The sequence below is a fragment of the Salvelinus alpinus genome, chromosome 3, assembly GCF_045679555.1.
Source record: "Salvelinus alpinus chromosome 3, SLU_Salpinus.1, whole genome shotgun sequence".
Lineage (NCBI taxonomy): Eukaryota > Metazoa > Chordata > Actinopteri > Salmoniformes > Salmonidae > Salvelinus > Salvelinus alpinus.
This window is the reverse complement of record NC_092088.1, coordinates 50,732,509-50,746,308: the sequence shown is the minus strand read 5'-3', so window position 1 is coordinate 50,746,308 and position 13,800 is coordinate 50,732,509. Positions and strand designations below refer to the sequence as shown.

Sequence of the window (13,800 nt, the reverse complement as noted above, 5' to 3'; positions counted from 1 at the left end):
AACATTTACATTTGAGTCATTTAGCAGATGCTCTTATCCAGAGTGACTTACAGTAAGTCCATTCATCTTAAAATAGCTAGGTGAGACAACCACATATCACAGTGAAATTTACAGAATACGAACATTCCATTCTAGCTAAACAATGGATATATAGCATTTTGCAAAAAATAAAAGAATCATACGAATCTAAAATATATTAATTTAAAATCTGAGAGCAGTATTTTATACACACACACGAAGATACCATAAGCTCTAATTTCCAATAAAAAAAGAACCCACAAATGTGAAAAATTTGCGGATATAGTGTTTTGAAAATAAACTCTTCAATTAGACAGTCACAAATGGATGGAGCTAAATATACTGTAGAGCAATAGAGATAAATGACAAGTGAAGGAGTATCCATCATCTGTGTGCTTCAAGATGAGCAGCTTTCTGTCTCCATAGACAGCAGTGTACCTCAGAGAGTAAAGGGAGGCTTCAGAAATGAAAATGTCCTCAACCTGCTGCTGTATTTATTGCAAGGTGTATTTGGGTAGTGTGATGCTTACCTTGGGAAGACAGTATTTGGGTAGCTGAATTTGTTTGAATGATTCCCTCATATACGACACAAAGTAACTCGCCTGCCCTGACTTGGTAACCTGTAGAAGAAAAAAAGGTCTTGTTTCAATAGCTCTTGTGGGCGATTAAGCACAATTCTCGCTTGTAAAGTTAATATTTGATTGACTATGTTAAAATCATCGATGTTTCAGGCATGCTGGCGTTCATTAGAATTAATCCATTTGAAATATCACTGATTTTAACACACCCATTTCATTTTACTCCACCTCGACTTAAGATCGTGGAAACACTGACTCACCCCACAGAAGAACTCTAGTCTTTTTCAGACCTACATCATTGGAATGAAACTACCTTCTGGAAGTCGAAAACTAGGTCAAACTTAAATCCAGTTCAGGTAAGTCGAGTTTAGACACTTCATTACAACAATTATAATATGGAAATCAATTTCAAATCAGAAACATTTTCATAATTTTGGGACTTGATGCTATAACACATAGAAGGCAACACAAGTTTATACAACAACATCCAAATGACATACAACTGTATTCACAATTACTTTACAAATAGTTGTGTCCTCGAAATGTGTCTTAGATGTCTTGCTAGCACCAAACACACTACATTAGAACATCCGGATGACTGTGTGATCACGCTCTCCATAGCCAATGTGAGTAAGACCTTTAAATAAGTCAACATTCATAAGGCCACAGGGCCAGACAGATTACGAGGGCGTGTACTCCGAGCATGCGCTGACCAACTGGCAAGTGTCTTCAGTAACATTTTCAACCTGTCCCTGACCAAGTCTGTAATACCAACATGTTGTTTCAAGAAGACCACCATAGTCACTGTGACCAAGAACACTAAGGTAACCTGCCTAAATGACTACCGACCCGTAGCACTCATGTCTGTAGCCATGAAGTGCTTTGAAAGGCTGGTCATGGCTCACATCAACACCATTATCACAGAAACCCCAGACCCACTCCAATTTGCATACCGCACCAACAGATCCACAGATGATGCAATTCTATTGCACTCCACACTGCCCTTTCACACATGGACAAAAGGAACACCTATGTGAGAATACTATTCATTGACTATATTTCAGTTTTCAACACCATGGTGCCCTCAAAGCTCATCACTAAGCTAAGGACCCTGGGACTAAACACCTCCCTCTGCAACTAGATCCTGTACTTCCTGACGGGCCGTCCCCCAGGTGGTAAGGGTAGGTAACAACACATCTGCCATGCTGATCCTCATGGGGGCCCATCAGGGGTGCGTGCTCAGTCCCCTCCTGTACTCCCTGTTCATCCATGACTGCATGGCCAAGCACGACTCCAACACAATTATTAAGTTTGTCAACGATACAGTGGTAGGCCTGATCACCGACAACGATGAGACCTCTCCCTCAACGTGATCAAGACAAAGTAGAGGATCATGGACTACAGGAAAAGAAGGGCCGATCACGCCCCCATTTTCATCGACGGGGCTGTAGTGGAGCAGGTTAAGAGCTTCAAGTTCCTTGGTGTCCACATGGTCCAAACACACCAAGACAGTTGTGAAGAGGGTATGACAATGGCTATTCCCCCTCAGGAGACTGAAAAGATTTGGCATGGGTCCTCAGATCCTCAAACCGTTCTACAGGTGAACCATCGAGAGCATCCTGGCTGGTTGCATCACCGCCTGGTATGGCAACTGCTTGGCCTCTGACAGCAAGGGACTACAGAGGGTAGTGCATACGGCCCAGTACATCACTGGGTCCAAGCTTCCTGCCATCCAGGACCTCTATACAAGGCGGTGTCAGAGGAAGGCTTGAAAAATGGTCAAAGACTGATTTTTTTAATCATCTTTGAAATGCAAGAGAAAGGCCATAATGTATTATTGCAGTTTAAGCGCAATTTAGATTTGTATTCAAAGCAGTGTGTGTGCAACGTTTCAGATTGATCCAGTGAAGCATGGAAATACTGGACAATATTTTGTTTTTGATACATTTTCAAGTACATAACTACAGAGAACAAACAAAAATTGTATGGTAATACAAAATGTAAGTTTATACACTCCCAGGATTGTCATACATGATGGATCATTAGCTTATACACTAACTTTAACACATTTAGATGGCCGGGAGGGGTGGGTGTGGAGCCAGAGACAGCAGGGGTTCAAACTGTAGAACCCAGCTCCTACATTTTAATATAAAAATTCATTTTATCAAAGAAAAGTATGCTACATTTTATCTCTAGGACCCTCAGGATGACAAATCAGAGCAAGATTACTGAATGTAAATACATTATTTACCTTCAGAGGTGAATGTATCAAACCAGTTGCCATGATACGTTTGTTGTTGTTATGCACTCTCCTCAAACAATAGCATGGTATTTTTTCACTGTAATAGCTACTGTAAATTGGACAGTGCAGTTAGATTAACAAGAATGTAAGCTTACTGCCCATATAAGACATGTCTATGCCCTGGAAAGTTCTGTTACTTACAGCTTTCATGCTAATCCCATTAGCACACATTAGCTCAACCGTCATAAGGACACCCATCCTGTAGAGGTTAACAGCTTCTACACCCAAGCCATAAGACTCCTGAACAGGTAACCAAATGGCTACCCGGACAAAACGGCTCTAATGGAATAATCTAATCTATCAATGAACTGCATTCTCCCAGGACAGATTTCTGAGGATGTTGCACTTGGCTGTTCCTTCTCCCCCAAGAGACATTCGGGAGGTGTTGAAGACTGCTTATTTTGTTGTAGCCCAATCGATACCCTCATTACTCTTTGTCAAGTTAAATCAAACTGCCCTAAGCAATGAAAGTCACTAGAAAGTAATCTGTACCGCCACAGTTACCTGCAACGAGTCAGCTGTGTCCAACTGGGCTACTTTCAACAAAATCTATGATGCTGCGGTCCGTTCCATCTCAGCTCCAATTCGATTCAGGCATTGTATTGGACAATTATTTATGACCCAGACAGTTACTAATTATTTAGAATGCTTTGTTCATTAAATAATATTTTCTATTAAATCCCTGAATTGATAGAGTTTAAACAAATTGACTCACCACCGTACAATCCTACCATTTATCTACATACTCACAAAGAAGATTTTTACAGGCAAGATGCAGCAATCATCATAAACACCACATATCTGTCTCATTCCAAACTTAAAGAGAACATTTGCTGAAAACTTACTGTATGTCTTTTAAGTCTCAGCAAACCATTTTAACATCATATTATTATATAATGTTACACCGTGATTGAACCTGAACCCTCGTTAGCACTGCAAAACTGTTTAAATTGATGAACAGCAACGCTGACAAAGAACAACAGACAGCTTTAAATGGAAATCGATGGCAACAGGAGAGAATGATAATTAAATCAGTAATAATGATACACAATGCCTAACGCCAGCCAACTTCATGTCATCCTTGTTGGCAATAATGACAGCAAACTCCATACAGATTCCCTGCCCGATTACAAGAAAAGCCTTCGGCAGACGTGATAACATTTTTCAGTAGACAGAAAATCCTTCAACATCATAGGCAGCTTGGACAATAGAAAATCAAGACGTAAGTGCAGCAGGTGTTTGGAAGGAATGCCATTTTGTAGACTTCAGTGGTACAACACAGATTGGATGCGGCAGAAGAACAGTTCACAGAAACACGGAAGCCTTTTGTGAACACTTCAAATGCACTGGAGTAATAGATAGATACGGTACACACCTGAACGAACACATAGTTGTCCTGAACAACCAGAGAATTTTGGTCTATGTGTCCCGGGAACAGGTATTGTCTGTTTGATTCTGTGCATCGTTGAGCTCTGCACGTAACATACTGAGCACCTAACACAGAAGAGAACTAGATTAGTTGTCAGTAACAATCTTAGAACAACCAACCAATGAAGAAAAATCACTAGTTAATAGACTTCTGTCTGTCTTTAGTGGGCACTAAAACTTTCTAAACCTATTCTAAATTTTGCAGGGACAAGATAAATATAGCATTCCTCTTGCACTGTGAGAATCAATGAAACAAAAACAAAACACATGATGGCAATTCAATCATTCCCTTTCACTTCACACAAGTAATACTATTTTGTCCTACCAAGGAATCCTGGTAATTGGTTTGACTGAATAAAGTCTATATTGTTAATATTTTTTAAGAATTGAGGTTCTGATATGGGGCACAAGGGACTGATTAAAAGGGGAAATACATCTATCAATCTATTATATAAAGCTCGATATCTGTCAAGATACTCATATTCTGCTTTACAGTGCCTCTGGTACCTATCCTGCAGACAAGACTTAGCCTTATCTTTTCAGTGACCTTGCTCTAAATAAGAGGCAAGGGACTCATGGGGTCTTGCTACTGCGGGGGAGCGAGGCAAGCTGCAGAGCAGCACTCACGTCCTTTGGCGATGTGGGTCTCCATGTGGACCACATCTGCCTCTCTGTCCATTCCCGTTTGTGCCCTGCAACATAGGAGAGAGAAGTGGAGGAAAAAGAGAACGAGGAGGAGAATGAGAAAGGGGAAGAGGAGAACAGCAATTCAGAGGAAGAAGGAGGGGAAAGAAGAATATGGTGAAGAGGAGGAAGAGGAGGAGGAGGAGCATAGTGGGGAAGATGCGAAAGAAGAGGAGCAATTTAGACGCAGGGGGGGGGGGGGGGTCGCCATAAGAGAACAGTGGCAGCCCGTGATGGACAGCCTTACTGTGTGCTTCCCTTTACAGCACAGACAACACATTTCCATTTCCTGTAGTCCTACGGCAACTTCCAATTTGTGCCAGCCTCATCAATTAATCGTAATTTGTGATAACGTAAAGAAAGGGAGACAGAGACGGGTAAGTCTCCACACTACACAACAATTTAGGTTTGTGGTCTTCTTTCTTTCTCTCATCAATAATTTGTAATATGACATTAAGGCAAGGTAAAATCTGTTATATGGTACAATTCTATAAACTTTATATAGATGCAAAAGCATTTAATGCAGGCAGTGAATACAAGCAGTTAAACATTTCATATGTAAAATCATAAATTGTCCAAGCATATTATAGTCTTGTGTGGGTTGCCATTACTCCCCACATGCTGTCCTTATTCACCAATTGCTTTGCTGTTCCTGTAGGGTGTGCTCCAAACAATGTCCTTTCTTTCTCAGCTTGAGAGGCACTTGGGTTTGACACACAACATGACAGACCGGGATAAACTGCATCACATCAATATTCACTGCCTTGTGTCCGTGCACTTGAGACTACAGAATGACAACGAGCAAAAACAACATGTCAGACTCGGGCTTTAGAAAGAGTAGCCCAATATTCCTGGCTACGTGATATGGGTTGAAGTACAGTAGGCCAACACTTTATGGTTGGTTGTCAATCTTTCAATACCTTTTTTGACATACTGTAGTAAATCCATCTGACAGAGTTGAGTAGGGATCCATACATAACCTCCATCTTAATAGAAAATAATAATAATTGACCGCACACTGGACTTGGTCATTTGGTATGTGGTTGTTTCTTCACCATTCCGGGGCTATAAGACAATGGGCTTTACATACATCATATGTTTCAAGATAGCTGCAAGATAGCATTTCCAATTTGCATACGCGATTCTATATAAGACACAAATGCTAATATTCTCTCTCATATTTCCTAGATTTATGATAAAGAGATTATAGAACGGAGTGTTTCTAAATTAATAATGACAAACACGGGCAGGAATGAAATCATACCGTACCAGAAGAACCGTCCAGGTGTCACATTCTCACTAACCAACTGCCATTTTCTTCCAAAGTCCATTGTGCTGTACACCTGGTAATACATGAATGTGATCAAACATTTCACATCAAGTTTGTACAATCAACCTTTATGATTGTAATGCAGAACAGTTTATGAAAGAACAAAATACCAAAACAGAATTGTTCAATACTTTAGCAGTATCTTTCAACTTTGGACTTATTTCAACTTGAAATACTTATTTTCCATTCAATATTGAAATAAAAGTCCTGCTGCTTACCTTGTTGTCAGGACTGCTAGCCAGCAGCCAGTCTTCCTGTGTTGGGTGAAACAGCAGACCGTCCATGTAGAAGTTAATGGGATGCTTCTCGAAGCTGGCACCTTCATCTGAGCTGATGAGTACACTGTTTTCCAGCTCTGGGTCGCTAAGCATCATTATCTAAAGTACAGAAGGGGAGAGATATGAGGGGGGAAAGGGAGAGAGAGAGAGTATAGATCATTGTGCTCAATGGAGGATATGATTGCATGTCATTGTACAACATTATGAATAAACAGCAGTATAAATGCATTGTTGATGAAAGCAAAAGCGACATGATGTACCAAAATCATTAGTCAATAATAAACTGAACAACAGAACAGGTTTTGGTAAAATATCTTAGTGGTTTTTAGTATGGTAGTGAGGTAGTTAGTTATTGTGGGCTTGAAGTGAGTGGGGTACTGTAGTAAGTGAGTGTGGGGTATAGTGGAGTAGTTAGTGAGTGTGGGGTAGTTAGTTAGCAGAAATCTTTATGAACTGGTGTCTAGGTAGGATTGTCGAATGACACTAAACTCTAATAAAAAAAGGGTTATCTAGAACCTAAAAGAGTTCAACTGTCCCCATAGGAGAACACTTTGAAGAACCCTTTTTGGTTCCATGTAGAACCCTCTGTGGAAAGGGTTCTACAGTACATGGAACCCAAAAGGGTTCTACATGGAAACAAAAATGGTTCTTCAAAGTGTTCTCCTATGGGGACAGCCAAAGGACTCTTTTAGGTTCTAGATATCACCTTTGTTCGAAATAGCTTGGGTATTCTGAATTCATCAATGCGAATATACCAAGATTGACAATGTTCAGAACCAAGATGGAACGGTTTGGTGCTGATAATAAACATTGAAACATTCTTCGGAGTCCTGCTCCCTCTAACTGGAGTTAACATCATTCCAGAAACTAGTCTTAACTCAACAATACACATCCTGGATAAACACGTAATACTCTGCTTGTCACTGGAGTCCTTTATCATGGAGATGTTAAACAAACCTTTCTCTTGTTGGTTGGGCAGACGTAGAGGCAAGCCAAGGTTGACCCAACCTTATTATTCAGTTTAATGTAAGTGCTCCCATAGTCCACTGATCTGTGAACAGTAGAGAAGACCATGTAAGGACCACTTTATACGTTTTTCTGTATTGATGTGGCCGGAGTATGTCTAATACTCAGACATCTACATGCATAGCCTGTGGTTTAGTGGTAACGTACCCGGCTGCTCTAACCACATACTCCACCCATCAGAGACCAGGGTTAAATCCCTTCGTTCTTCCTTCTGACTGTCTCTCTAACTTACCTGATTCATTACTGTCTCGATAAAGTTCAAAACAATATGTAACGAGTCTCATTACATTACATTCACATAATGATATACCTTTCAGAATTTAGTTCAAGTCTGTTTAACCTCAACTTGGTGAATTAATTGTGTTATGTTTGGTCCTTTAAACCGAATGTGTAAATTTGACCTAAATCCCTGGATTACTTTATTTAAGCTTCTATGTCCACACAGTAGGCTGTGCTGAATTGCCCTCCAGAAACAAACAAATAAAAGACAAAAGACATTTGCTTCTCTGAAGACTTCCTGTGTTGTTCGATGACAAGGGTAAATACAGTGGCTTGCAAAAGCATTCGCCCCCTTGGCATTTTTCATATTTTGTTGCCTTACAACCTGGAATTAAAATTGATTTTCTTGGGGGATTGTATCATTTGATTTACCCAACATGCCTACCACTTTGAAGATGCAAAATATTTTTTATTGTGAAATAAACAAGAAATAAGACAAAAAAATGAAAACTTGAGCGTGCATGACTATTCACCCCCCCCGGAGTCAATACTTTGTAGAGCCACCTTTTGCAGCAATTACAGCTGCAAGTCTCTTGGGGTATGTCTCTATAAGCTTGGCACATCTAGACACTGAGATTTTTGCCCATTCTTCAAGGCAAAACTGCTCCAGCTCCTTCACGTTGGATGGGTTATGCTGGTTCACAGCAATCTTTAAATCAGACCACAGATTCTCAATTGGATTGAGGTCTGGGCTTTGACTAGGTCATTCCAAGACATTTAAATGTTTCCCCTTAAACCATTCGAGTGTTGCTTTAGCATTATGCTTAGGGTCATTGTCCTGCTGGAAGGTGAACACGTCCCAGTCTCAAATCTCTGGAAGACTGAAACAGGTTTCCCCTCAAGAATTTCTCTGTAGTTAGCGCCATCCATCATTCCTTCAATTCTGACCAGTTTCCCAGTCCCTGCCGATGAAAAACATCCCCACACCATGATGCTGCCACCACCATGCGTCACTGTGGGGATGATGTTCTCAGGGTGATGAAAGGTGTTAGCGACAGAAATAGCGTTTTCCTTGTTGGCCAAAAAGCTAAATTTTTGTCTCATCTGACCAGAGTACCTTCTTCCATATGTTTGGGGATTCTCCCACATGCCTTTTGGCGAACACCAAACATGTTGCTTATTTCTTTCTTTAAGCAATGTTTTTTTTCTGGTCACGTTTCTGTAAAGCCCAGCTCTGTGGAGTGTACAACTTAAAGTGGTCCTATGGACAGATACTACAATCTCCGCTGTGGAGCTTTGTAGCTCCTTCAGGGTTATCTTTGGTCTTTCTTGCATCTCTGATTAATGCCCTCCTTGCCTGGTCTGTTAGTTTTGGTGGGCGGCCCTCTCTTGGCAGGTTTGTTGTGGTGCCATATTCTTTCCATTTTTTTTATAATGGATTTAAATGGTGCTCCGTGGGATGTTCAAAGTTTCAGATATTTTTCTATAACCCAACCCTGTTCTGTACTTCTCCACAACTTTGTCCCTGACCTGTTTGGAGAGCTCCTTGGTCTTCATGGTGCCGCTTGCTTGGTGGTGCCCCTTGCGTAGTGGTGTTTCAGACTCTGGGGCCTTTCAGAACAGGTGTATATATACACTGAGATCATGTGACAGATCAATGATGGAATAATGATGTGACTTCTGAAGGTAATTGGTTGCACCAGATCTTATTTAGGGGCTTCATAGCAAAGGGGGTGAATACATACACACACACCACTTTTCCGTTTACATTTTGTTGATACAAGTTCATTTTTTCATTTCACTTCATCAATTTAAACTATTTTGTGTATGTCCATTACATTAAATCCAAATAAAAATCAATTTAAAATACAGGTTGTAATGCAACAAAATATGAAAAAGGCCAAGGGGGATGAATACTTTTTAAGGCACTGTATACAATATCTTCCTCCCGTTCTATTCTTCAGTGGTGTAAAGTACTTAAGAACTTTACTATTTATATTTTATACTTCACTACATTCCTAAAGATTATGTACTTTTTACTCCATACATTTTCTCTGACACAAAAGTACTCGTTACATTTCGAATGCTTAGCAGGACAGGAAAATTGTCGAATTCATACACTTATCAAGAGAATATCCCTGGTCATTCCTACTGCCTCTGATCTAGGGGACTCACTAAACACATGCTTCGTTTGTAAATTATGTCTCAGTTGGAGCGTGCCCCTGGCTATCCGTAAATGTTCGTTTTTTTTAACTAGAAAATGTGGCCATCTGCTTTGCTTAATTTAAGGTATTTGAAATGATTTATACTTATATTTGTACTTTTACTTTTGATACTTAGAGTAAGTTAATTTTTGCAATTACATTTACGTTTGATACTTAAGTATATTTAAAATCAAATACCTTTAGACTTTGTATTTTACTGAGTGACTTTCACTTTTGAGTCACTTTACTTTTACGCAAGTATGACAGTTGGGTACTTTTTACACCACTACTATTCTTCATGGGTCTATTACTTCTCAAACACATAAACCACTCGTCTCTCAGTTCTACCTGGGCGCATCCAAATTAAATTCCATTGTATAATTGGATAGATACCCAGAGTTGGCTATCACTACTTGTGCATTAAGCTGCATCATTTCATTTGCTGTTGACATTGTTTGCAAAGGTTTCCTCAACTTTTTTTAGCTTCTCATTTCGGTTGACAAATCCCTTCAACTGTAGCTAGAAAGACAACATCACAAATTAAGTTATTACAGTGACACGTTCCTTCCCTAAGGGAAGCAGTCATTACATTGAAACACACAGGAGATGCTTTTCGTGACGCACCAATTGATCTTCTTATTGCATTTTGCCATCAAGAGTGTCCCGGGGTTATATAAATAAATAATGTATCTTATTATTGCAGAGATACTTTACTCCGTTTCTTTTCATAAAATTCAACTGCTTTTCTTTTTTAATATCATACTAAGTGCTTTGCCGCACCACCTGAGGTACACTCTAATTTACTGCCAGTGCTATTGTTAACCAGACACCTTGATGGAAGACCTTCTGTACACAATATGGGATTTCAAAATGTGTCAAGTCAGGTGTAAATCTTACCGGCGCCTTTAGTGAAACAGAAATTAATTTGAGTCTCTCTGCTTGGTGAACTGATGGTCTTTTTGTCAGGTGTAATTCAAAATTAAATTAGTTTCTTGTGGGCTTGGAAAAGGTGAGCGAAAAAACACGAGACATTATCAGTCTGTATAATCCTAAATGAATTATATTATTATTTATTATATGTGACAGCATACTGTACAGTAACTCACCATACAATATAAAATGAATGGGATTGGTAGTCCTACAGTCGTGGCATGTAAAAAATATAAACCAAGATGGTGTAGCAGTCAGACGTCTTAATCTTCGTCTTGTCGTGTCCCGTGTATATATTTTTTTCCCCCCTCGTATACATTTTCATATATATTTTTTATACATTTAACCTCAATTTCAACATACTCTCCTGCAACCCACATCACCCAATGTGATATGGATCTGCTATTTTCTATACTTTAGAACCGGAACCCCCAACAGAAGCTAGCCAGCTAACTAGCTATTAGTCAGTTAGCCACTGCTAGCGGTCATCAGCTAACCTCAGCCCGGACAACTCATGAAAGTCCGCACAGCGCGATTCAACCCAGAGCATATTGGACTGCTTTTTCTCTACCACATCTCCACATCTCCGGATTCCTACCGCAAGCTCTGAACCTTTTCACCTGAATCATCGCAGCTAGCTAGCTGCTATCCGAGTGGCTACTCCTGGCTAACGTCTCTGTACCGAAGCAAGCACCAGATAGCCTGGAGCTAGCCTCGTGCAAGGACCATCTTCCGGCTAGCTGAAGAGGTCCTTCAGCCACTTCTTGGGTTACAATACCTATTTTGCAAATTGGCCTGGACCCCTTTTACTGCCGACACAGAGCCCTGCCGTTCCATCACGACTGATCTACCGACGTAATCTGCCCAAGGGGGTTTCAACAGGATCCTCCATCGCGACGTCCCCTGAAGGCCCATCTGCTAGCCGTGGCCCACTAGCTGTCTAGAGCATACCAGCTGTCTAGAGCATTTGTTTTCTCTCTACCACATCTCCACCACAAGCTCTGAACCTTTACACTGGATCATCGCAGCTAGCTAGCTGCTATCTGAGTGGCTACTCCTGGCTAACGTACCTGTCCCGAAGCAAGCACCAATTAGCCTGAAGCTAGTCCTGAGCTAGGCCCACCTCCTGGTTAGCTGAAGAGGTCCATCAGCCAATTTCTTGGGCTACAATACCTATTTTTCCAATTGGCCTGGACCATTTTACAGCCCACACAGTGCCCTGCCGATCCATCACGACTGGTCTGCCGTCGAACCGTCCGAAGGGCTTCAGACTCTTCAGTCACAACGTCCCCTAAGGCCCTTCTGCTAGCCCCGGCCCGCTAGCTGTCTGAATCGCCGTGTCTCCAGCTCGACTAGCTACTCACTGGACCCTGTGATCACTCGGCTACGCATGCCTCTCCCTAATGTCAAAATGCCTTGTCCATTGCTGTTTTGATTAGTGATTATTGTCTTATTTCACTGTAGAGCCTCCAGCCCTGCTCAATATGCCTCAGCTAGCCCTTTTGTTCCAAGTCCCACACATGCGGTGACAGCATGGTTTAACTTGTGGCTGCAGGAGCAGTATTGAGTAGCTTGGATGAAAGGTGCACAGAGGTGCCCAGAGTAAACGGCCTGCTCCTCAGTCATAGTTGCTAATATATGAATATTATTAGTATTGGATAGAAAACACTCTGAAGTTTCTAAAACGGTCTGAATTATGTCTGTGAGTTTAACAGAACTCATATGGCAGGCAAAAACCTGAGAAAAAATCCAAACAGGAAGTGGAAATTCTGAGGCTGGTAGATTTCAACCAAGCTCCCATTGAAATCACAGCGAGATATGAGTTTTCACTTCCTACGGCTTCCACTAGATGTCAACAGTGTAGAACTTTGTCTGATGCCTACTGTGAAGGGGGGCCGAATGAGAGAGGAATTAGTCAAGTCTGCCATGACCTGACCATGCTTTCACCATGCGCGTTCCATCGCTCATCTGAAGTCAATGTAATTCTCCGGTTGGAACGTTATTCAAGATTTATGAATATAACAACATTCTAAAGATTGATTCAATACATCGTTTGACATGTTTCTACTGACTGTTACTGAACTTTTGGACATTTCGTCAGCTTTTAGGGAACGCGCTTCGTGACTTTGGAATTGTTTACCAAACGCGCTAACAAAAGTAGCTATTTGGACATAAATAACGGACATTATCGAACAAATCAAGCATTATTGTGGACCTGGGATTCCTGGGAGTGCATTCTGATGAAGATCATCAAAGGTAAGGAAACATTTATCATGTAATTTCTGGTTTCTGTTGACTCCAACATGGCGGCTAATTTGAGGCTAATTGTTCTGAGCGCCGTCTCTTCTTATGGCTGCAGGGGCAGTATTGAGTTTCTTGGATGAAAAGGTGCCATGGGGTGCCCAGAATAAACTGCCTGCTCCTCAGTCCCAATTACTAATATATGCATATTATTAGTCTATTTGGATAGAACACACTCTGAAGTTTCTAAAACTGTTTGAATGAGATGTCTGTGAGTATAACATAACTCATATGCCAGGCAAAAACCTGAGAAGAAAATCCAACCAGGAAGTGGGAGATCTGAGATTTGTAGGTTTTCAACTCATCGCCTATCGAATACACAGTGGGATATGGGTCATTTTGCATTTCCTACGGCTTCCACTAGATGTCAACAGTCTTTAGAACCTTGTCTGATGCTTCTACTGTGTAGTGGGGCCGAAGGAGAGGCGATAGGCCTTACTCAATCATGAGCTGAACATGCGCTGACCATGCTCGTTCATGTGAGTGCGAGCTCTGTTCTATC

The 13,800-nt window shown here is 41.0% G+C and overlaps 1 protein-coding gene across 2 annotated transcripts in view; it reads right to left on the bottom strand.

Annotated features, from left to right (window-relative positions):
- Positions 1-13,800, bottom strand: part of LOC139570895 (VPS10 domain-containing receptor SorCS3-like) — a 71,284-nt gene that overhangs the window by 18,916 nt on the left and 38,568 nt on the right. For both annotated transcript variants that reach the window (XM_071393199.1, XM_071393200.1), the window contains exons 3-8: positions 7,576-7,669; positions 6,559-6,717; positions 6,280-6,353; positions 4,954-5,018; positions 4,274-4,392; positions 549-638 (exon numbers count right to left, since the gene is read on the bottom strand). In XM_071393199.1, the coding sequence (XP_071249300.1) occupies positions 549-638; positions 4,274-4,392; positions 4,954-5,018; positions 6,280-6,353; positions 6,559-6,717; positions 7,576-7,669 (601 nt within the window). The remainder of the gene's footprint in view (positions 1-548; positions 639-4,273; positions 4,393-4,953; positions 5,019-6,279; positions 6,354-6,558; positions 6,718-7,575; positions 7,670-13,800) is intronic.